The 23,680-nt window shown below is 38.4% G+C and overlaps 1 protein-coding gene across 2 annotated transcripts in view; it reads left to right on the top strand.

Moving 5' to 3' along the window:
- Positions 1-23,680, top strand: part of ADD3 (adducin 3) — a 128,284-nt gene that overhangs the window by 100,921 nt on the left and 3,683 nt on the right. For both annotated transcript variants that reach the window (XM_040992137.1, XM_040992136.1), the window contains exons 3-13: positions 8,436-8,574; positions 11,535-11,686; positions 12,484-12,564; positions 14,180-14,329; positions 14,804-14,947; positions 15,060-15,158; positions 16,573-16,755; positions 18,024-18,281; positions 19,600-19,719; positions 20,116-20,202; positions 21,903-22,023. In XM_040992137.1, the coding sequence (XP_040848071.1) occupies positions 8,436-8,574; positions 11,535-11,686; positions 12,484-12,564; positions 14,180-14,329; positions 14,804-14,947; positions 15,060-15,158; positions 16,573-16,755; positions 18,024-18,281; positions 19,600-19,719; positions 20,116-20,202; positions 21,903-22,023 (1,534 nt within the window). The remainder of the gene's footprint in view (positions 1-8,435; positions 8,575-11,534; positions 11,687-12,483; positions 12,565-14,179; positions 14,330-14,803; positions 14,948-15,059; positions 15,159-16,572; positions 16,756-18,023; positions 18,282-19,599; positions 19,720-20,115; positions 20,203-21,902; positions 22,024-23,680) is intronic.

Raw genomic sequence — 23,680 nt, 5'->3', positions numbered from 1 at the left:
TTTTAACATTTTTATGGGTCTCCTGTGACTATTAAATTTCATTTTCTTAGGTAAAATACACAACCTGTTATGGTCAGTATCAAAGATATTACTAATTTCTGTTTGTAGATCAAACTTCATAAGTCTTTGGTTTGAAATTTTTAGTTCATTTGGGAAGAAAAGGAAAGAAAAACAAAAGCAAAGTGTAATACTTTTGTGTTAAGTTCTTACTATGTGCTGAGTACTTATATATTATGAAAATCCTTAATCCTCAAGGCAGGTCAAAGAAATGTTAATTCTTTAATTTACACATGAATTAATTGAAATTACCAAGTAATTTATAGGTTAGTTAAAGGTGGGGTCAGAATTTGAACTTTAAACTCTAATCGAGGCTATACTTTTACAGTATCCAACACTGAAAAAACTTACATACATATTTTTTTCCCTTATTCATTTTTAAGTTCTGTTGCTCAAGTTAAATCAACCCAACCCAAAGATTTTCTAATCCTAAAATCAGATTAACCTGTGTCCCCAGGCTTCTCAGCTTTGGATTCCTATTGCTGCAGCTGGGAAAGCAGCAGAAGACGGCCTAAGTGACTGGGTCTCTGTTCACATGGGAGACTTGGAAAGAGCTCCTGACTTTGACTCTGTCCAGGACCTGTGATTGCAGCTATTTGGGATGTGAGGCAGCAGATGGAAGATCTCTCTCTTGCTGTCTCTTGCTAACTCAGCATTTCAAATAAATAAAATCAATTTAAAAAAAAAAAAAAGAATATACCAGCATCCATTTCTAACTTGGTGATATTTTATTGTATATCAGCTTCCAGGAAAGACAGCTTTCTAGTTTAATTGAGCTTCATATTAACTAGGACACAGATGCAGCAGAAAGATTATCCAGAAGAAAATTTGGTTTATTTGTTTTATTCTCCTTTCAACAGGGCCAGTGATAATCTATTTGCAAATGAATGCATTTCTTAATGGAGAATTTCTAAGTAAGTTTGTCATGCTCCTAATCCCCCTGTAGGAGAGGTGTAATAGCACAATTGCAGGGTATCTTCATGCTTGTGTTTTTTGTGACTTTTTTTTGTTTTGTTTTTGTCACTATTTTTCTTTTGTAGTAATTATTACCAGCAAAACAGGCAGCTGTAACTATTTAAAATTTATCTTTCATGTTCCTAGTTGTCAGTATTATTTCCTGAGTTATTGAATAAGTTACATATTACTAAATGTCAACTTATTCGATTTATCAACTGATTTTAAATTTTATTTTTAAAAAGATTTATTTATATATTTTGAAAATCCAAGTTAGAGAGAGAGGAAGAGAGAGAAAGATTTTTGATCTGCCGATTCACTCTTCAAATGGCCTCAATAACCAGCAATGAGTCAGGTCAAAGGCAGGGGCTTCATTTGGAATCTCCCACATAGGCGGCAGAGGCCAAACATTTAGACCATTCTCTGCTGCTTTGTCGAGTTTATTAGCAGGAACCTAGATCAGAAGTGGAGCAGCTAGTACTCAAACTGGTGCCTATGTTGGATGCCAACATTACAGGTAGCAATTGTACCCACTGTGCCATAATGCCATCCTGTGCTGATCTATTTTTAGCATTAATTACAATAACTGTATCAGGCCCCATTTCTTTTATAGGATTAATATTCTTTCCTAGGATTTAGAAAATGTTCCATCTATGGACTTTCACATGAAAGTTCTGATTTGTGATCTCTAGCTTTAAGCTGAAGCCCACACATTCAGACTGTCTTCTGCTGCTCTCCCAGGCCGTTAGCATTGGAACTGGATCCAAAGTGGGTCATACCAATGACTATATAGGATGCTGGCAGCAGAAGCAGAGAATTCACATGGTCTGCCATGGCGCCAGCCTCCAAGTGGTTTCTTACCATACATTTTTGGACATATGTTTGATGACAGAACTGTCCAAAATACAATGCTGTGAGGATAAGCCAAGTTTTTAAGTAGGATTTTGTTTGAGTTCAAGAATCGAATGACTTTATAACAATTTTTTTTAAGATTTAATAGGTGAAATTCTTATTAAAAAAAATTCTCCTAGTATGTGATGAACAGAAATAATAACACACAAGGAATTTCTCATTCAAATGATAATGAGACAGTTTTGAAGCCAATAACCTAAGAAATAGATCTTTGCTATCATTAAACCAATCAAGGTTGAAATCCAGTTCTTCACTTCATTTGTATTTAGGAAAATGAAATATGCTATTTTAATAATTGAGCACCAAACTACATTCGGGGAAATCTAAAATTTTGAAAGACACAGGCATCAGATAGTATGGTATAATAGAATAGGAAAAATAAGCAGTCAGAATCAGAAATTTGTGTAATATGGGTGGATATTAAGAGTTTAAAGGTGAGATGCAAAAGATGCTATTGTAAATAAGGGACAACATCAGGTAAAAGTAGCATTTAAGATGAGTTAAATGAAGGAAGAAGAACAGTAGGAGCTGGATGTCCGTTGAATGAAATGCAGGACACATCAAAAGAGCATGCCTCCTTGTTAGCACAGGTGGCTGGGTGAAGCTCCTAGGCGGGGCGGAGCGTGCCGGAAGCAACAAACACAACACAGTAGCCAATTCTGAAGATCCTCAAGTACCTAAGTTAGAGGTCAGCACCATTCCTCCTTATTTCCAGTTTGGTTTAACAGAGTGTTTTGTATCCTGGTTGACATCTTTACTTTCTCCGCCATTTGTTTGCTTTGTGTCCTTAGGAAATCCACTTTACTTGAGCTTCAGTTTCTTTGTTGGTAAAATAGGGCAAGTTCTTAACGTGATTGTTTTGACAATTAAATGAAATAATAAAGCATGAGTGCAGTGGTATAGCATACAGTAGACAGTTTTTTTGTAAATTACATATATATGCACACACGTACATATACAATGTGTACGCATATATATATATTTAAAGCATTGCTTTTGTGGCAGTACTTTAGAAATGACTATCAATTAATTATATTTTGATTTCTAAAGGCTCTTATTTAATCTGTGGCCCTGGTAACACTCTAGGTTAGAATTGTTCTTCACAGTTGTTCCACCCCGCCCCCACTCTTCCCTTTTCCGTGCTGTTTTCTGAAAACAAAAGACTTGGTTTATGCTATGATTTTGTATACATTTTTGTGTGCCTTTTAACCTGACTTCTCTGGTGGAAACCCAAAAAGTGTTGCTAATCTAACTTCAGAATCCCTGCATGTGTCCTCAGATCCTACTTTTAGATTAGTCATTATGCTTTGGTATATCCCTAAATGAATGTAAAATAATGTTCTAATCTAACTGAAGAAGTTACTGAATATTTCTGATCATGGCTTGCTATGAAATATAAGTTTAGTAATCTTTAAATTTTATGTCAGTAGTAAATTTTACATCTAATACTATTTTGCAACTAAATTATCTGAACGGTATTTCACAATATTGGCCTGCAGCGCCAATAGCTCCCTCCAATGACCAGGGGAAAGCAGTGGAAGATGGCCAACGTTGCTTGGGACCCTAACACCCATGTGGAGAACAGGATGAAGCTCCTGGCTCCTACCTGGCTCATTACTGACTGTTGAGGCCACTTGGGGGTCAACCAGCCAATTAAAGACCTCACTTTCTCTTTCTCTGTGTATCTTCCTCCCTCTGTAACCCTGACTTACAAGTAAATAAGTAAATCTTTTAAGAAAAGTCACAGCCCAGCGCGGTAGTCTAGTGGCTCTAGTCCTCACCTTGAATGCACCGGGATCCCATATGGGTGCTGGTTCTAATCTCGGTAGCCCTGCTTTCCATCCAGCTCCCTGCTTGTGGCCTGGGAAAGCAGTCGATGACAGCCCCAAGCCTTGGGACCCTGCACCTGCATGGGAGACCTGGAAAAGGCTCCTAGCTTCAGATTGGCTCAGCTTCAGCTGTTGCTGCTGCTTGGGGAGTGATCGTCCTCTCTGTCTCTCCTTCTCTTTGTACATCTGACTTTGCAATAAAAATAAATAAATCTTTTTTTTAAAAAAAAGTTACAAATATTTCTGACAAAATTTAAAAATTCCGTGTTAGAATAATTCTGTGTTGAAAAAATGTGAACTACATAAAATAGCTGAAGAGATTTAAAATTTGAAATGCTTTGAAAATACTATATAGAAACTATTCACCAGCCTTAAAAAGGACATTCACTTCTTCTTATTCTTAATTGGCTTCAGAAGGGCATATATATCCTTCTATGACAACACAGATGGCCCAAAGTGTTAGGATATTGTGGTGAAGTGAAAAAAGCATTTTCACCAACAGATAAAAACATTTTACCTGTGTCCTTGCCCCTGGCATTTGGGGCTCTGTGAGCCTTCGGTCTTTCTCACTCAGCTTGTTCATCCTACCCCACAGTACTTTCCCATCAGTTTAGTACGTAACTGTGCTTCGCCTGAGCCCTTTATCTTAAGCCCATAGTAAATCAGCACACTTGAGCAACTTGTCTTGACTCATATTCGCTGCTGGAGAGTTTAAATAAAATTTAACCAAAGTCTAGCAGCTGCATGCAACTTTATGGCTTTGATTTTTTTTTTTTAAGATTTATTTATTTACATTGGAAAGGCAGATATACACAGAGAAGAAGATCTTCGGTCCTATGATTCACTCTCCAAGTGACTGCAATGGCTGGTGCTGCGCCAATCTGAAGCCAGGAGCCAGGAACTTCCTCCGGGTCTCACACACGGATGCATGCACGACTGCTTTCCCAGGCCACAAGCAGGGAGCTGGATGGGAAGTGGGGCTACTGGGATTAGAACTGGCACCCATATGGGAACCTGGTGCGTTCAAGGCGAGGACTTTATGTGCTAGGCCACGCCGCTGGGCCCTATGGCTTTGATTTTATATGTTAATCTCACTGCTGGCTGTGTCTATTCTGCTTATGCTTATTTTAGCTTAGGCTTGATTTTTGTTACCTGTTTTTTTTATCTTAAATTCTTTCTGCAAAGGCATGAGGGCAGGGCATTATGTGAAAAATGAAATCCCATTCTCAGATCTATTTTTTGTAAAGAGTGATATATGCACAATATCATTACTCTTGTTTTTCCTGAGTAAAGAATGTTGACTGCAGCTACTTTTTAAGTTGAATAGGTTTGTAAAGAGTTGAATAGTGAGTAAAGAGGCCGTCTGCAGTTCTGACATTCCACATGGGCACCAGTTTATGCCCTGTCTGCTCTACTTCTGTTCCAGCTCTCTGCAAATGGCCTGAATACTTGGGCCTCTGCTATCCCTTTGGGAGATCCAGATGAATCTCCTGGCTTTGGCCTGGCCCAGTCCCCACTGTTGTGGCCATTTGGAATGAGCCAGCAGATGCAAGATATCTATCTCTCTGTCTTTCTTGCTCCACTTCTACCACCCTGAGCAACTCTGATTTTTCTACCAACTACCTTCTACCATCTGAGTAACTCTGATTTTCTAATAAATAATAAATCTTTAAAAAAAGAGAAAAGTTTGAAGGATGGGTAACATTTCATAAGAGTAGATTGACGTGTTGTCATGTGACTAGGAATTTTATGAAGTTTGCGTAACTATAAATGAGGATATCTGAAAGATTCTTTTCCTTTCAGGTCTAAATGTGATAAAACAGTTACTCTAATAATCTGTATGAAGATATCCATCTTATATACAGCTTGTAACTATTTATACTCACAGATTCTTGGGTATTAATAGAGTTTTCTGATAATTGACTTTGTAGAGAGTAGTTTATAAGATAGTCTGGTTTACATAATTTATGTTAATGAACTGATGTCAACAGAATTAAATATTTTTCAAATTGTTATAATTGTACTAATGATTTATATTTAGCAATACTTTAATTTGCACAGGGGTAAACTCTATGAGCTCACAACTCAGATATGATCACGATTAGCTTTTTTAAAAAAATTATTCACTCAGCTGTAGAAATTGTAGCATCTTCCTCTTGAATTTCTGTTATCCTATGAATTATCCCTAAGAAGTTTACTGACTTTCAAGGTCCAGAAGGACTCATCAGTGGTTTCCATAGTCAAGATAGAGTGTCTGTTCACAATGAGAGTGTAAGGTCTGTGCAGCCCTCCACTGCCCTGTACTTCCCTGCCACATGGAGGTGATGAAAACCAGGTTCATAATACTGTGCCACAGGAGCTCTAGGTTCAGTATCAGGGAAGGATGATCCTCTTCTTGCCAAGCTCTGTTAGGATGTTCCTTGATGCCATGGTGAGCCCCTAAAATTATAGCTGTTAAAACCCATCGCTTGTGGTTTACATTATAGACACCTCACACTGTTGTTCTAAGAGCAACCCATACATTAAGTCATGACTGTTTGTAGTGTCTGTCTCTGCTTTAGAACCACATTTCCCCTTCTTACTGTGTCTCCTGTGCTATAGTTTTTACAAAAGGAGGTACCTGGGGTCCGGCTTTGTGGTACATTGCAGTAACCCACCTGTGTAAACACTGACATCCAATCCTGGAGTGCAGCTTACAGCCCAGCTTCCTGCTTATCTTCCTGGTAAGGCAGTGGAAAATGACCCAAGTGCCTGGACCCTTGCTATTTATATGGGAACCCAGAGTGGAATTCCTGGCTCCTGGCTTTAGCCTGGCCCAGTCCTGAGTGTGTCCTGAGTGTTATGGCTGTTGGAGGAATGAATCAGTGGATAGAAGGCCACTATCTATACCACCATCTCTCTTGATCACTCATCCTTTCAAATATATAAATAAATTCTTAAAGAAAAGAATATCTCCAAACCTCTGAGTTACTCACTTACCCTGTAAGCAAGGCTGCATACTACCAAGGACTCCAGTCAACTTATTCCTAATCTTATAAAGACAATTGCCATCAGTTTTTCAAGATACCCATTCTTAGGGAGCTTAAGGGAAGTTCCCCCAGTGATCTCTGAAATGTTCATGCCCACTCTTCTTGGAGGTCGTGATTCCAAAACAAATAATCTCAAATGGAAGAACCAACTTCAAATAATTTATATGTAAGACCTTTTACATTTAAAAGAAATGAAATAGATATGGAAAAGATAACAGTGATGAATTTAATAAAATAAATGCTGCGTGAATGTAGTAGAAAGAATAACTGTGTCAACTAAGGTGAAAAATGCAGAGAAATTTCAGATAATGAAACATACTGGCTCCTTGAGAGTTACTGGAATAGAGAGAGGTGCATTGATACTGGGGGTTCTGTAAACACTGTTTCTGCCACCACATTCAGAAAAGGTACATTGAACTCCAGAATAGAAGTGTATAGAACCCAAAGTTAGGAAAGAGGAAGGAAAAAAAAGATGTATTGATTTATTAAAAACACAAGAATAACAGAGAATGATCTTCACACGTGTTAGTTGACTTATCAGAAATGAGTCAGGCCAAAGCTTAGAGCCTTGAACTTCACATGGGTCTACCATAAGGTTGGCAGAGACTCAGATACTTGACATCGTTTACTGCTTCCAGGAACGTTATCAGGAAGCTGGATTGATAGTGGTATAAGCAAAACTTGAACCAAGCGCTGTGATATGGGACACAGATGTCCTATGGGGCAGCTTAGCCCACTGTGCTCCAACTCCCACCAACAGTAGAATTTCTTTAGTGCAGTGTTGTATAAGAGAAGTAATTAGTTCTTCTTGTTAGTTTGCTTTCACAACGTGTGGAGATAAGGCATTGTTGGGAAAAATAAATCTTTAAAAAAGAAAAATCATAAAATCTAAACCCTAATGTAGTGCTTCTTGGTAAGTACCTTTGCTGTGATTCACATAGACTCTGTCACTTGGTGTTAAGCGTTGAATGGGTCTATTGTTAAAGCAGTTTATACCTGTGATACTCAAGTAGTAAAAATTAATGAGAGCTATTTTCTGCAACTGTCATATGTGGATTTTGTAATATTTAATTTGCTTTGAAAACAGTATGCTTAATTAATTTTTGCTCTCCCCAAAAGCAAGCTTTTTACCACTACTGTCAGTGCTTTTATTATTTTGTGGGTTTTTGTTTTTTGTTTTTTAAAAAAAGTGTAGATAAGGGCCCAGCGCTGTGGCCTGGTGGCCAGAGTCCTTGCCTTGAACGCACCAGGATCCCATATGGGCACTAGTTCTAATCCCGGCAGTTGCACTTCCCATCCAGCTCCCTACCTGTGGTCTAGGAAAGCAGTTGAGGACAGCCCAAAGCCTTGAGACCTTGCACCCATATGGGAGACCTGGAAGAGCTCCTGGCTCCTGGCTTCAGATCGGTACAGTACTGGCTGTTGCAGTCACTTGGGAAGTGAATCATCGGATGGAAGATTTTCCTCTCTGTCTCTCCTCCTCTCTGTGTATCTGCATATCCAATGAAAATAAATAAATCTTTTTTGTTTAAAGTAGTAAAACCTTATTCAAATGATGGAGGAATAAAGATTGGTTTATCAGGGCAAATGATACTTTGGTCATTGTATATTGAATGAGATGGATATACTGAGTGATGATTTTTGTGTGTTGCAGGCCTTTCGGGAAGACCTGGAATGCCTTATTCAGGAGCAGATGAAAAAAGGCCACAACCCGACTGGATTATTAGCACTGCAGCAGATTGCAGATTACATCATGACCAGCTCCTTCTCTGGCTTTTCTTCACCTCCCCTCAGTACGTCAGCTCTACTGAGTTTTTACAGTTACAGTTTCAGATCTACTTTGTAATACTCTACCTCTCTAGAAGCATGGTCTGCTCAGGTTATAACATCCAACGCTTGGAATAATAAAGTATTAATCTTACTTTTTCTTGTCAACCAGGAATACCCTAGATTTTCTATTACAAAATAGTGTAAGACATGTTACCTATCCTAGATAACTGTATATTTTAGTTGACACATTATGTACTGTGGATGCACAAAATACTGATATTACAACGGAAGAGGGAGAAGTTACAAAGTAGCTCATAAACCCCTTTCTAATGTCCTGTTAGAAGCCATCCTATTTTGAGCTCTGATTTGAATCAGATTACTGACTATGATAGAAGATGTTGATGAAAAAAGGCCTGAAATAACCAGACTTAAAGACTAGAACAGAATTACAGCATGGTATGCAAGAGAGAATTAGACATTCTATTGGTTTAACAGCTCTTTAGTGAGAGCACCAGCTTGTGAGCTGAACACGGTGAACATACCAAGAATTCTAAGTTCTTAAACTCCGGTACTCTACATCTTAGTTGGGAGATACCTATAGACATCATTCAGGGTGCACAGAAATCTCAAAAAAAAAATAAATAAAAACCTAAAACCTAAAAGGGACTGCTTGGGGTCTGACTAAAGGGCTAAGGACCTATTCTCCCCTTTCTAGTGTCTTTCATGTCCCTTCTTTCCTCACTCCCTACATGTATTTATTTGTTTGCTAAAAATTTGTAAGACTGTAAGATTTTTTTTTTTTAGATTGGAAGATTACTGTAAGGATTTCAGTAAATTTGGATTTTTTCAAATAGAAGGAGCAGCGAAAAAAACCCACAGTGGTGGAAATATATGATGTAGGAGTGTTTTTGATACTCCAAGTGGATCATTACATTAGCGCATAAATTGAAAATCAAATGTAGAAACCTAGGGAGAGAAGCTGGGTCTGTAGAAAGAGAGCATTCACTGCTACACCAAGGCAAACTATTCATGTGTGAAGTGAAGAAAGAGTTGGTAGGTGGTAACTTGAATGAGTGCTAGGAAAGGAGAAGAGATGAAGAAAAACAAGTATTCTTGGGCAAATACAATGTGAGGTGTAGGTACCTGAGCTAGAGTAGTGGTTGTGGACTCACAGTGAAGTGAGGAAGGCTCAGCCAGAGAATAGTGCAAGGACTCAGGAATAGTTTGATGTGATGGTGTGTTTGGGGAGAGAAAGGGATGAATTTCAAAATCAAACCTTTCTAACTTGGGATTTTACCAGAAGAAAAAATTCAGAGATGGAAGTCCTTTGGTTCACTAATATTGTACTACTTTGTATCTATTACATGATGAACACCTTTTTAAGAACAGGGGATAATAGTGATATAGAAGATGAAAGATTCCTTTTAGTCATAGAGGTAAAATAAAATGATCAGATAATGGGGTGTGATTTATAATGTGGTGATGTGGCAGTAACCAGGTGACTGCTTCAGATTTAGTGATCAGAGAAAGCTTCTGAACAGAAGTCAGTTGTACAGACACATGGAAAAAGCATTTCAATCAAGAGAACAAGTGCCAGGTAATAATATAATAGGTAATAGGTGATAGGTGGGCCAGGATACCCACATCACAGTTCCTGAGTTCTGTTTCCGGCCCAGAGTCCTGACTTCAGCTTCCTGCTGATGCAGTCCACTGGAAACAGATGAAACAGCTCCAGTCTTTGGGTTCCTGCCACCCAGTGGGAGATGGGAATTTAGTTCCCAGGTTCAGCCTTAGCTGTATTGTAGACTCAGCCTGCCAGCCCTGGCATCCTCTGTGGGCACCAGTTCATGTCCCAGCTGTTCCACTTCTGATCCAGCCTTCTTCGTATGGCTTCAGAAAGCAGTGGAGGATGGCCCAAGGCCTGAGGCACCTCTGTGCCCACATGTGAGACCCAAAAGACTCTCCTAGCTTCAGATCAGCTTCAGATCAGATCAGCTCTGGCTATTGTGGCCATCTGGGGAGTGATTCAGCAGATGGAAGATCTCTTTATTTCTGTATCTCTCCTTCTCTGTAAATATATCTCTCAAAGATGAATAAATCATCTTAAAAGACGAATCAGGAAAGATAAAATCACCTTTAAACTCTTAATTTTTATTGTGTTGCAGACAGAAACAGCAAGCTGAAGAATGGAAAGGAGGACCTGATCAGATAACAAGTATCACCATCTGTCAGAAATTGCAATGGGAAGGCATGGTGGTATAGGATGTTTTCATGGGCTCAAAAGTAAAACAAGAAGTGAACATAGAGGAAGACTGAGCTCTGGGAAAGAGAACATGTTGAATGAAAAAAGCAAGTGGGAAGGGAGCCCAGGGAGCCTGGGAAAGAATCCTAGGAAAGAGAGGATGGTAGATGATGTTAAGCTATAAAAAAATCAGGAGAGAGTGAAGATGGAGTCAAAAGTTGTTAACAGTTAAATGTGTCAGTTGGATCCTTAGGGACTTTCCAGAGAACAGAGAGGGAAAACTAGAATATTTGTTTATTTGTGTGCATTCTTTTATATCTCAAGTGTGTGTTTGTGTGTGTGTGTTTGAATTGAAGACAAAAGAGTTGTTAGAAAAGCAGCTTTCTCTTGAGATCTATTTATCTAACAATGGCAGTAACCTCAATATTTAGTGACACTTTGGGTTCTGAGGTGAAGTAACTGTTTACTACTGTGAGTCCCTAGCAAGTACTGCTTGAAGTGGCTTTTTGCTGTACAGTCGAAGAAGATAGCTGGAGCTTCGTCTGTACATCCTATGCTTCGCTGAAGGAGGATCAGCAGTAAACATTGTATGCATAGAAAGTTGCAAATAACTTTTTTTTTTTTTTACAAGACTGAAATATTCTCAAGATATGGCACAGGCTCCAGATGAAGAACTGGCAGCTAGGTTCCAGACGAGGGTAACTTGAGCTGAATTTCTCCCTACAATTTTTCTTCTTTTAGGTCTTGGCATGGTCACACCTATCAATGATCTTCCTGGTGCTGATACATCCTCATATGTGAAAGGAGAAAAACTTACTCGTTGTAAACTTGCCAGCCTGTACAGACTTGCAGATTTGTTTGGATGGGCACACCTGGCAAATACATACATCTCTGTGAGTCTTTAGCTTTAAGTTCCTTTTTAAAAATTCTGTATGGAAGTCCAGCTTTTGATTGTCTGATTTTGCTATGCTAGATAACAATCTAAAACTGCTTGAAACATTATCTCCAAGGGAGATTCTGTCCTTCTCCCAAGTTTGTTTTCATTTTACTGTGTTATTTCTTTAATTTAGAGGAATTGTAGAGTATCTTCAGAAAGAAACCCTTATAACAGAATCATCCCTCTATAAGTTAATTATATCTGAGTCTCAGTAGCATTTATTAAAAAAAAATTTGGAGCATGAAAAACAGGGCCAGGAAAGATTTATTCTTGATTTCTGTTCTGAAATCAAATTTCTCCTATTTGTGTCATCCTGTTTTTATTTTGCCACATTTGGAAACAAGATGATATTTGAAAGCAAAAAGGTATTAAAATGTTCCATGTTGGAAATGGCATTGTCGATGGTACAGTATTCTTCCTTCCCACCAACTCCCACACGATTCCTTATTTCCCCTTCCATCTCTTCCTTTTTTGGAAGAGATTCTGTTTTCTTTGCTTTGCCTGTTTTAATTTCCATGAATGTGCTGACTTTAGGCCACCCTAGCACCCCAAAATAATGCTTCAGATAGGTTAAAAAATGAGACAGTGGTGTCAGAATTTGTTAGCAGGTGCTTGAGAGAAAAATTTACATTACAGACCTTTCATGTTTGCTTTGGTCCCCACAACTTTTCATGAAAAATAAATGCTTGTTTATTTTACATTGCAAAATACGAATGCATTATGATCAATGTCCATTGTTTTTCTCTTTTTCAGGTAAGAATAAGTAAGGAACAGGATCATATTATAATAATTCCCAGAGGCCTGTCTTTTTCTGAAGCCACAGCCTCTAATTTGGTATAATTTTCGTTCTTGTGTTACTTTTTCTGAACTTCTTTGTGTTTTTGGTTTGTTTATTTTTGACAGTTTTTAGCTTTTAGCACAGAAATGAAAAAATACAGATAGGGAAATATTTACTACTGAACAGTGAAGAGTTTGGAAAATTATGTACTTTTAAAAAATGTTTTAGGATTCACAAAATGAGTTATTTAAGAGACTAGTAAATGAATTGGTCTTATCAGTTAATCTGTTCTTATTCTGAAGGAAATCTTTTTAATTGTTTTCTACCCTGTAGACTCTAAATTTTGAGTTTTTCTTTTTATGAAAAAAAATGTGAATTTTGATGCTAAGTTACATCTGCCATAATTGGTGTCAGTGTAAGATCTGATCTTCCAGTATTTGTCTTTGCCACAACTGTACTCTTACCCGCCATCATCAACTTTGGAATAGTCAGAGCTCACTGGTCCTAGCTGCTGCAGTGTTAGCAAATGGAAATTTTATAGCCAGCTCAGTAAACTGTAGACTTGTCCAAACCTCCACTGAATATCATTAAATACTTGGTTTCTTAAAAATATGTTGTCCTTTTTTGTTGAAGACTACCTGTTTTATAAACCAGGCTTTTAGAAGACATTGAGATACAGTGTATATACCAAGAAATGCACTTAAGCATGTACAGATCAATGGGCTTTTTGGTCATCTGATCACACTCATCGCAACACCGACACGAAGAACGAAGTGTTACTGTACGTCAAGACTTCACTACTTCTGCTTCTGTTTCTTTTTTCATCGTGTGGAGTGACACACGATTCAGTGAAGCAGTATTTATAACTTTATACCAAATGGTCTGACATCCACACAGTTTTTATCCTCTCTCTATATTAAGAACTGCAAATTAGAGAAGACACATTTGCCTTTTTGAGAGTCTGTTATTTCTCTTAGCATAGTGATCTCCTATTAACCTATTTGTTACAAATATCAGTTTCTTTCCTTTGTTGGGCTGAGTGGTTTTCAGATGTGCCTTATACTACAATTTTTATGATCAGCTAATAGCTAGATTGAACACAAATAGTTTTATGGGAATGTAAGCCATTTTCTCACATTTTATAAGATTTATTTTTAAACTTAATTTTTATTTTTTGCTATATTTTTAATTTAATTTAATTTGATATGGAAAGGCAGTTACAGAGAGAAGGAGAAACAGAAATCTTTCATCCACTGGTTCATTCCCTCAAATGGCCACAATAGAACGAAACTGGGCCAATCCAAATCCAGGAGCCAGGAGCTTCCTCCAGGTCTCCCACATGGATGCAGGGCCCAAGGACTGGGCCATCCTCTACTGCTTTCCCAGGCTATAAGCAAGGAGCTGGATTGAAAATGGAGCAGCTGGGACATGAACTAGTACCTGTATGAGATGGCAGTGCCACAGGTGCACCCTGATGCACAGCAGCACCGGCCTGGGTCACACATTGTTCATGGCAGCTTTCACACTGCATTGACAGAGGTGAATAGTTTTAAATGGAGCCCAGAATAGTTACTAACTGGCCTTTAAAAAACAAAGTCATTCTTCGATTTAGCTTGTAAAAGAAAGAAACTTGGACACATTACCCATTAAATGTCTGTGATTTTTTTCCAGGTGAAAGTCAATATAATTGGAGAAGTGGTTGACCAGGGAAGTACTAATTTGAAAATTGACCACGCAGGATTCAGCCCCCATGCTGCCATCTATTCAACACGTCCTGATGTTAAGTGTGTGATACACATCCACACCCTTGCGACAGCAGCTGTAAGTCAGTGAAGGGACACAGCCAGGAGTGACTCTGGAAAATGTGTGATTTTCACGGCTTTCCCTTGTGATGCTTTATTGCCTGTGTTCCTTCAGACCCCACCATTCAAAATGTTATGGTGACCCTCTGAATACCCAGAAAACAAAAGGCCCCTGTGACTAAATGCTGCCCTTCTAGAAAACAGCTAAAGAGATAACATTTGGATTTCAAAAATCATCTGTGTAACGAGTAGGTCATCTTGAGTTTTTTGGGAAAAAGCTTCTTATATAATATCCGGCACAACATTTAAGCTGAGTTGTATCCCCAAGACATTTGTCCGTCTTTTCTGGATGAAGCGAACAACTAAAATAGGAAATGAGTTGCAGTGGTGAGCACAGTGAATAGAGCCAGTACTAGAGTTGGCTAGATTAGATTCCCATGAAAATGTGTTTAGTAACGATGTATGTAATCTTGGAATGGACCCTATCAAATAGGTATCCTCCATGAAGTGCGGAATCCTTCCAATTTCTCAAGAGTCCCTTATCCTGGGAGATGTTGCCTATTATGACTACCAAGGATCACTCGATGAGCAAGAAGAAAGAATTCAACTGCAGAAAGTCCTGGGACCAAGTTGTAAGGTGTGTAGTAGAGTTTCTGTGTAAGGAGCTATTTTTATTGCTGCTGCTGTTGATGAAAACAGTGTGAGCTATGCTAGTTATTTAAAGTGATTGCTCTGGGATTCTATTTTAGGTGCTGGTGCTCAGGAATCATGGTGTGGTGGCCCTAGGAGAAACAGTTGAAGAGGCTTTTCATTATATTTTTAATGTACAGATAGCCTGTGAGATTCAGGTAAGAAAGTGTTCTGCTCCCACCCCCCCACTTGTTTCTGTTGTTTCATTATTTGCTGTTTAGTTGGCTTTTGTGTTCAATTCCAAAGCCTCATGGTTAATGACTTCTTGTTTTTTCTTTATGAGAAATTCTGCTCTACTTAAGTAAGAAAAAGATTGTCAGCTTAGTTATCTCTTAAATTGAAAACAGAAGAAGAGGAAATGAAAATTTACACCCACATAAATCTGCCTCATAAACAATTTTCCTCACAAGCCAGTTGTGTAAGATAAAGTAACAGGGGCCCAGCATTGTGACAAAGCAGGTAAAACCACCTCCTGTGACACTAGGAGGTGTCAGTGGGCATTGTCATCATATGGGCAGTGGGAGTCCAGGCTCCTCCACTTCACAACTGTCTCCCTACTAGTGTGCCGGGAAAGTAGCAGAGGATGGCCTAAATGTGAGCCTCTGTACCCCACATGAGAGAATAAAACTGCTAACTCCTGGCTTCAACCTGGCCATTGCAGCCATTGGGGAGTAAAGTAGTGGGTGGAAAATCTCTCTCTCTCTGTAGCTCTGCCTTTCAAATAAATGCATAAATAAGTAAATCTTTATTGAAAAAAAAAAAGCACACCCAGATACTTCTCTGTGTTGACCCTTTAGTAGTAATAGTAATTGAGAAGCAAATGTGACCACAAGTCATTATGAGTCAGATGTGTAATGGCAGCTTTTGTAAGGTAATTCATAAATGCCAGGCATTTTATGAATTCATGCAGTTTACAACAATTCCAGAGCCTTATTATCATGATAAATTGGGTACTTATGAACCACTTTTTGCTTCAGAGAAGTTGAATGCATTTGAAAGCTCTAATTTCCCTAATAAAGAAAATCAAGCACATTCTGTTGAAGCAGTTGATCATATCCTAAGTTATTGGAAAAGCCACAGGGTAGGGGAGATAATTTATTCTTTGGGCTTTAACTTGTCTTAACTTTTAATAGTCCCTCCTATTCTCAAGTGAAACAATGAAAGGCTTAATTAAATTGTGATCATGAGTAGACAGCTTGCTTAAGTATACTTAAATTTGAAATATAGTGTCACTATATTCCTTTAAAGTTGTAACTTTCAGCTATAGTGTTAACTGGATAATCATGGAGAAACTTCAAGAAAAGAACTTTCAATGTGGTAAGAGAATTCAGCCATAAAATATATGTGTTTGCTATCAGGGAACAGAGGGACCCTGAAATGTACCTTTTTCATCTAGATGGAAAAGATATTTCAGCTGCTACTTGCACAGGAGTGTTGCCTTGTCTTCCTGCTCGTTGGTATTTTGAACAAGTGTTATGGATGTTTGCCAGTTGGAATTACTGCACCTTTTGAAAGTAAAGTACTCGTTGCAGTCTTTATAGGTTTGGGTCTCTGTTTTACCACTCCCTGCAGGTGCGGGCGTTAGCAGGGGCAGGTGGAGTGGACAATCTCCTTGTGCTCGATCTTCAGAAGTACAAACCATTCACATACACGGTAGCAGCTTCTGGAGGAGGCGGTGTGAACATGGGTTCCCACCAAAAGTGGAAGGCTGGCGAGATAGAGTTTGAAGGGCTGATGAGAACTCTGGACAACTTGGTATGTGAAAAATTAAACATGGACTTGAATGTTGAATCATGTCTTTCAGATTTAAGAGTGATTGCTTCTAGGCCCCTGGCCGTAGTCATTATGTTGTACTTTTGTGCTAACAGTTGAACTTACTCCTCCTATCCAACTATTTACTGTTTTTTGACCAGTATTTCCCCAAGTCCCTGAACCTTGCCTATGGGAATCCTCATTCTTTGTGTCTATGAGTTTAACTTTAGGTCCCATATGTAAGGGAAATTGTGAGGTTTTTTTTTTTCCTCTGCTTGGCTTATTTCACTTACGTTTTACAAGTCTACCCATGTTGTTGCAGACGACAGCTTTTCTTCTTTTAAGGCTGAATAATATTTTGTGCATGCCTTGAACATGCTTTCTTCATTCATCCATTGATGGGTGCTTAGGTTGACTCTATTTTGACTGATATTTCAGTGAACTTGGGAGTACACATAATCACTTTAGAATACTGATTTCACTTTCTTTGGATATATACTTAGAAGTGGAGTTACTGGATCCGTAGAGTAGATCTATTTTTACTTTCCTGAGGAACTTTTCTGTGTTCCCCATATTAGCTGTACTAATTTACATTCCCATGTTGTGCAAGCAGCTGCCCTTCTGCACGTCCTCTGCCCTTTGGTAGCATTCTAGCAGGTGTAAAGTGATGTGATTTTAATCTGCATTTCTTGGATGATTAGTGTTGCTGAGCACTTTTTTCATGTACCTTTGGACCATTTATAAGTCTTTTAGGAAATGTCTGTTAAAATCCTGTGCTCCTTTTTAAATTATGATTATTTCCTTTTGTGGTATTTTTCTGAGCTTTTGTATTTTTGGAAATTAACCCTTTATCAGACATCATTTTAGATATTTACCATCTTACATGAAACATCAGAAGGCAGGCTGCCTTTAGGTTCACGAACCAAGTCTTAAATGAGCCCTGGGGTTTGATTCCCCAAAAACCATTTTTATGAGCAGGGAAATATTTCTAGTCAGCAGAAACAGCTTGGAAATTACCTTTGTCAGGAACATTTGTATGAGTGGAAATTGCAGTGTCAGCTGGAATCAGTTTTAACCCAGTAAAGACATTTGTTGAATTTTCGTTCTAGTGTTTAGTAGAGGTAATGTGATGTTTTGAAGGAAGTTTCCTCATTATTTGTTTTTCAACAACAACAAAAAAGTGTGTTTGAGTTGTAGTCTAAAGAATTTTAACTAAAATGCTGTGTTAGTGTAACTTTGATTACCTCAACTGTGGTTTCTCCCTGCCATAGGGATACAGAACAGGCTATGCTTACAGACACCCTCTGATTCGAGAGAAACCTAGACACAAGAGTGATGTGGAGATCCCAGCAACTGTGACAGCTTTTTCCTTTGAGGATGACACAGTGCCGCTCTCTCCACTCAAATACATGGCACAGAGGCAGCAGCGTGAAAAGACAAGATGGCTCAACTCGCCAAATACCTACATGAAAGTGAATGTGCCTGAGGACTCTCGAAATGGGGAGACCAGTCCCAGGACCAAAATCACAGTACGCACTCTTCTATATAACTTGCCTCTACTACTAGTTCTCAATATTTTGTCTAGTTATTCATGACTTAAAATGTTGCATGTCAAAAATATTAGGAAAGTAAAATGTCAAAAATATCACTATCATTTATCATGCCTTAACTGTGCAAGACACTGTTCTGAATGCAAATATGAATCAGCTCATTGAAATGAGCCAATTTTATATATTGGGGAACATAATCATTTCTAATGATTAAGTTAGAATTTGTAGCAGAGAATTTAACTTAAATCTAGTTCTTACAGTGTGATTCTACTTTGTAGTTTGTATTTCACCATTTCAGAGCCATAAAAGTTTCAACAACTAACTGTCTAATTGGCATGAATTAGTGTATATAGCTGCTGTTAGGTAAAATTTTGCAAGTAGAGAACTGGATTATTTTATCTTTTCCAGAACTTTGTTTCAGCTTTTGGTTGGTTTAAGAGTGTTTAACACAAGGTTTATTCTACAGGTACTGAAAATTAGTTTATCCCATCATATAAATCAATAAATTCTGTATAAATAGTAGCTTTCTTGAAGGGTTATAAAGTGGGATAAATTGTGTTTTTTTATATTAATTATATTGTATTATGTGACACAGTTTTACATTGCATTATGTGACACAATTTTATAGGTACTGGGATTCTCCCTACGTTTTATAGGTACTGGGATTCCCCCTACACCTCTTTAAACCCTCCCCCCCATGGTGGATTCCTCCACCTTGCTACATTACCACAGTTCAAGTTCAGTTGAGATTCTTTCATTGCAAGCATATACCAAGCATAGAGTCCAGCATCTTATTGTCCAGATAAGTTCAACGGCTTGTTGGGGAGACCATCTCTGGTTTGAAGGTAGAGCCGGCAGAGTATCATCTCGGTCCATTAAAAGTCTAAAGTGGGATAAATTGTAATTCGAATTTATAAAGTCTTTCCAACTCTGGTGTGCCATTAGGCTATGTACCACTATATTATTCCAGTTATAAAATGGGATTGAGGGTTTGGCCTTTCTGTCTTCTAAAAGTAAGAAGCAAAGTCTGGAGAACTACATCTTGAGGTTCTTTGATGGTGTTTTGGTGATTTCTTGGCCATGTCATCATCTCAGGAAACTTCAGTGAATGTGAGTTCATGTAATGACATCATGTGTATCTCTGTGCTTGAAATAGTTTTAGCATTATATCTTCAATTCCCGAGAGGAGAAAGCTTAACCAGCAATATAACTGACTATTCATATGTAAATAGTTATCAGGTACCTGCTAGTATTGCCTTAATACAAAGCTTCATTCTGAAATTTTCCATTTCTGTAGTGGATGAAAGCAGAAGACTCCTCTAAAGTTAGTGGTGGGACACCTATTAAAATTGAAGATCCAAATCAGTTTGTTCCTTTAAACACAAACCCAAACGAAGTGCTGGAGAAGAGAAACAAGGTAAGACCCTGCCTTCTAGGCAGAGGAAATGGTTTTACTCTGCTTCGTGATTGTCATTTGCACTTGAAACTGACTAACATCAGGCTTCAAAGTTTGAATGCAAAAGAATTTGGCATGTAATTCGGTATAAGTTTAGCTTGTATTGGATGGTTCTACTCTTGTGCCAGCTGTTGGTGCATAGGCTCCAAGAAGAGGAAGTATTAAACATAGATGGGCCTCTTTTTAAAGTACTCTGGGATGGGGGATGCAGTTCTGCCTAGTCCGCTTCAGGGGGTGGAGAAGGGGGAAGTTGAAGAGACTTACTCTGGAGGAGTCAAAGAGTAAGTTTTTTGAAAAAAGAAAGCAAGGATCGTGTGCATTGTTGCCTTCAAGAACTGTCACTGTTTTTCAATTCAGATCCGAGAACAAAACCGCTATGACTTGAAAACAGCAGGACCACAGTCCCAGTTGCTTGCTGGAATTGTTGTGGATAAGCCTCCTTCTGTAAGTCTGAAGCAATGTGATCTTTGTTTCTAATCTACCACATTGATTTCTTCTGTTTTTTGATAATGAGTATTTTTACTGAGATTAATAAACACACAAGTCAAAAACTCTACTCTTGGTTCCCAGTTTCCAGGGGCAATAAGTTTCTGTTCTTTCCATCTTTTATAGCACATATGTTTGTATTTCTAAAGATCCCACTTTTTTCCCTTGGCTTATTAGTTCTATACCACAGTTGTTTCATTGAATCTGTTCTTAGTTTTAAGAAGTACCATTACTTTCATGTATCATTAAGAGAGAAAAACACTGCCAGTTATAATTTCAGGAAGCCATAAATTATAAAATGATTCCCAGTGTCGCAGAAGGGAAAATGTAATGGTGAAGTTTGTTAGAATTAAAGATAAGGACTGGCAGGTTGAGCTATAGTCTGTGATGCCACGCATCCTATACTAGAATGCCAGTTTGAATCCTGGCTACTCCCTGCTAATGCACCTGGGAAAGCAATGGAAGATGGCCTGGGTGCTTGGACCCAGGTGGAGTTCCAACCCAGGTTGTCCAGCCCTGGCCATTGTTGCCATTTGGAAGTGAACCAGCAGATAGATGATCAATTGAAATCAGTCACTCGCTCTCCTCTGTAAATGCCTTTCAGCCATAGAAACAACTCTTTAAAAAGAAAGGAAGCACCAGCTTCCTTTATGGAAGATCAGGGTTTAGCCTGTTTCCCAGTGCTTCCCTTTCACCCTTTCCTCATTTCCCCAGTAAGATTGTGTCGCAAGCTTTTTTTCAATAGACTTTCAGCGTGCATATTATTCCATGTTCATAACTGAGCCAGGTATTATCCCACAAGTATATGTCATCTTTCATGCAACTTTTCCCTCGAGTTAAAAATTGCCTCCTTTTTTCTTTTCAACTTTTCCCCTTGAGCACTTGGATGGTCCCTGGTGCCTGTGGCTTGGGTCTGCTCAGACCTCTGTAAGGCGTGAGCGCAACTGCCAGCTGCACCCATTGCAGGACGGAGGCTTGATCTTTCCAGCTATGTCCTCCACTTTTACCTGCTTTCTCTCTTCCAAAAATATGTTAATATTTCTTATCTTTGCATGTCTTCTATCTTCTTTTATCCTTAAAACCATATATATTTTTTTCTGTTTGTTTACGATCATATTAGTAGGGTTTGTGGAGAGATCAAAAGAAATGCAGGGGTTCAAACTCTGGGTGAATTCCTTCCATTAAGAAACTAGCTACAAGTCTGTTTTTGTAACTTAAAAATACGAAATGGTTCTTTTGGTACAGTTTCATCTTCTAACTATTTTTCACTAGTATTTTTTTAATGTTTCATTTATTGTATTTTCAAGATATTTCTTGTTACATAAAGCTTATTAGAGCTTGATTTAACTTTAATTTTTAAAAAGTACCAAAATGTACCAATAACGTGCTTATTTAGAAAGAAACACTGGCAGTTTCAGTCCATTGTATGAATAGTCCAAGCACTATGGCACATGAGACTGTGTACCAATAGTGTATTAAGAGTATTTTCTATAAGAGTAAGTACTGTGAGAGAGTATTTTCAACAAAACATATAGACTTGTTTCTTGTAATTGTTACAGAGAGTCACAAAGATCATACATATATAGGACTTGTGATCCATGTGTCTGAATGGATATAAAATGTATAGTAATTAATTGAAGTTTTTTTTTCTTTGCAAGACCATGCAATTTGAAGATGATGAAGGCCCACCAGCTCCTCCTAACCCGTTCAGTCATCTCACAGAAGGAGAACTTGAAGAGTATAAGAAGACAGTGGAACGTAAACAGCAAGGCCTAGAAGGTTAGTTAGTTCTTTTATTAAGCCTAGGATAACAATAATAATAGCAGCTTCTACTCAGTGATAGGATGCAGTCAGTGTTTTTAAAATATACTTCACTGTTCTGCCTCAACTATACCAGTTCTTTAAATTAAAAAAAATAAATAAAGATGTATTTATTTTTTATTTGAAAGACAGATTTTTGGAGAGAGAAGTAAAGACAGAGGTTGTGCGTCTGCTTCTTCACTCCCCAGATGGCCACAGCAGCCAGAGCTGAACTGATCCAAAGCCAAGAGCCAAGAGCTTCTTCTGGGTGTTCTGTGTAGCTGCACAGGGACCCATGAGTCTGAGCCATTGTCCACTGCTTTCCCAGGCCAGAGGCCGGGAGCTTGTTGGAAGTGGAGCAGCTGGGACATAAACCAGCATCCGTATGGGATGCCCACCTCACAGCTGGGATTAACTAGCTACACCACCACGCCAGCCACTCATCCAACCCAGTTCTGTATGAGTGTTAGTGAGGCTAAAATGCAAAGCACTACCACAAGCCATATATATATTTTTAGAAGTAAAGCAAGTTTGTTATTAAAAAGAAATTTGTTGATTTGTGAGAGTGAGACAGAAAGTTCCCATCCGTTGTGTCATACCCCAGGTTCCCATAGTGGCTGCAAGGCTGGGAAGCTGGAGCCAAGAACTCAATCCAAAGCCAGAGCTGGGAATTGCACAAAAGCACTCCAAGGTGGCATATGTGATAGTAACCAGCAACTTAAGCACTAAGCTAAAAACCCACCCCTACTCTATGTCTCAACATAGAAATCTGCTCTTCAGAACTAATTTTTATGAAAGCTACTTTCTTATTAAAATCTGTAAAGTGAAGATCTTAGATGAGTAAAAAGTTACTAGCCCAAGTAAATGCAGATATACTACTTTAAGTATTTCAGATCATCTGATTTGTTATGAACTTTTTGTCTTGAAATAATTATAGATTCACGAATATGTGGTTCTAATGCCTTGTAAAATCTGGTCTTGGTTGAATCATAGAATCAAAATTTAAAAAGCTCTGCCAGGTTGGGCATTTGCTGCAGTAGCTAAGATGCTGCTTGAGATGCACAAGGACCTGGGTTGAGTTTCTGGCTTCATTTCCAATTCCAGCTTCCTGTTGATGCACACCCTGAGAGGCAGCAGGTGATGGCTCACGTATCTGAGTCACTGGCACTCATGTGGGAGACTAAGATTAAGTTCCAGGCTCCTGGGTCTGGCCTGACCCAGTCCTGGCTGTTGTAGGCATTTGGGGAGGTGAAGCAGCAGATGGAAGTTGTGTGAGTGCATGTGTGTATGAACCTTTCAAATAAATATTTTTTAAATCAAAATTCTAATTAAAAAATAAATAAAAATGGAATTTGGGTGTGACTTTTCTTAAGCATGTGGGCATTATAGATATTTTTTGCTGGCTTTGGAACCATAGTAATTAGTTGAGATTATATTTAAGAATACCTAAAGAAAGCTTCCTAATCAATACTGGCTCTCTTCTCTAAAAGAAGGGATTCTTAGTCTTGAATCATTAGATGAGCGTTAGATCATGAACCACCTTGAAAATACATGCTTTACTGCGAATGAGACACATTCAGGGAAGACGGTTTAGAGCACTCATAGTCTAGAATTGAGAAACCTAAAGCAACACAAA

The sequence above is a fragment of the Ochotona curzoniae genome, unplaced genomic scaffold (assembly GCF_017591425.1).
Source record: "Ochotona curzoniae isolate NIBS_2020 unplaced genomic scaffold, NIBS_Ocur_1.0 contig_66, whole genome shotgun sequence".
NCBI classification, from domain to species: domain Eukaryota; kingdom Metazoa; phylum Chordata; class Mammalia; order Lagomorpha; family Ochotonidae; genus Ochotona; species Ochotona curzoniae.
The sequence above is the reverse complement of the archived record's forward strand: the minus strand, read 5'-3'. Positions and strand labels throughout refer to the sequence as shown.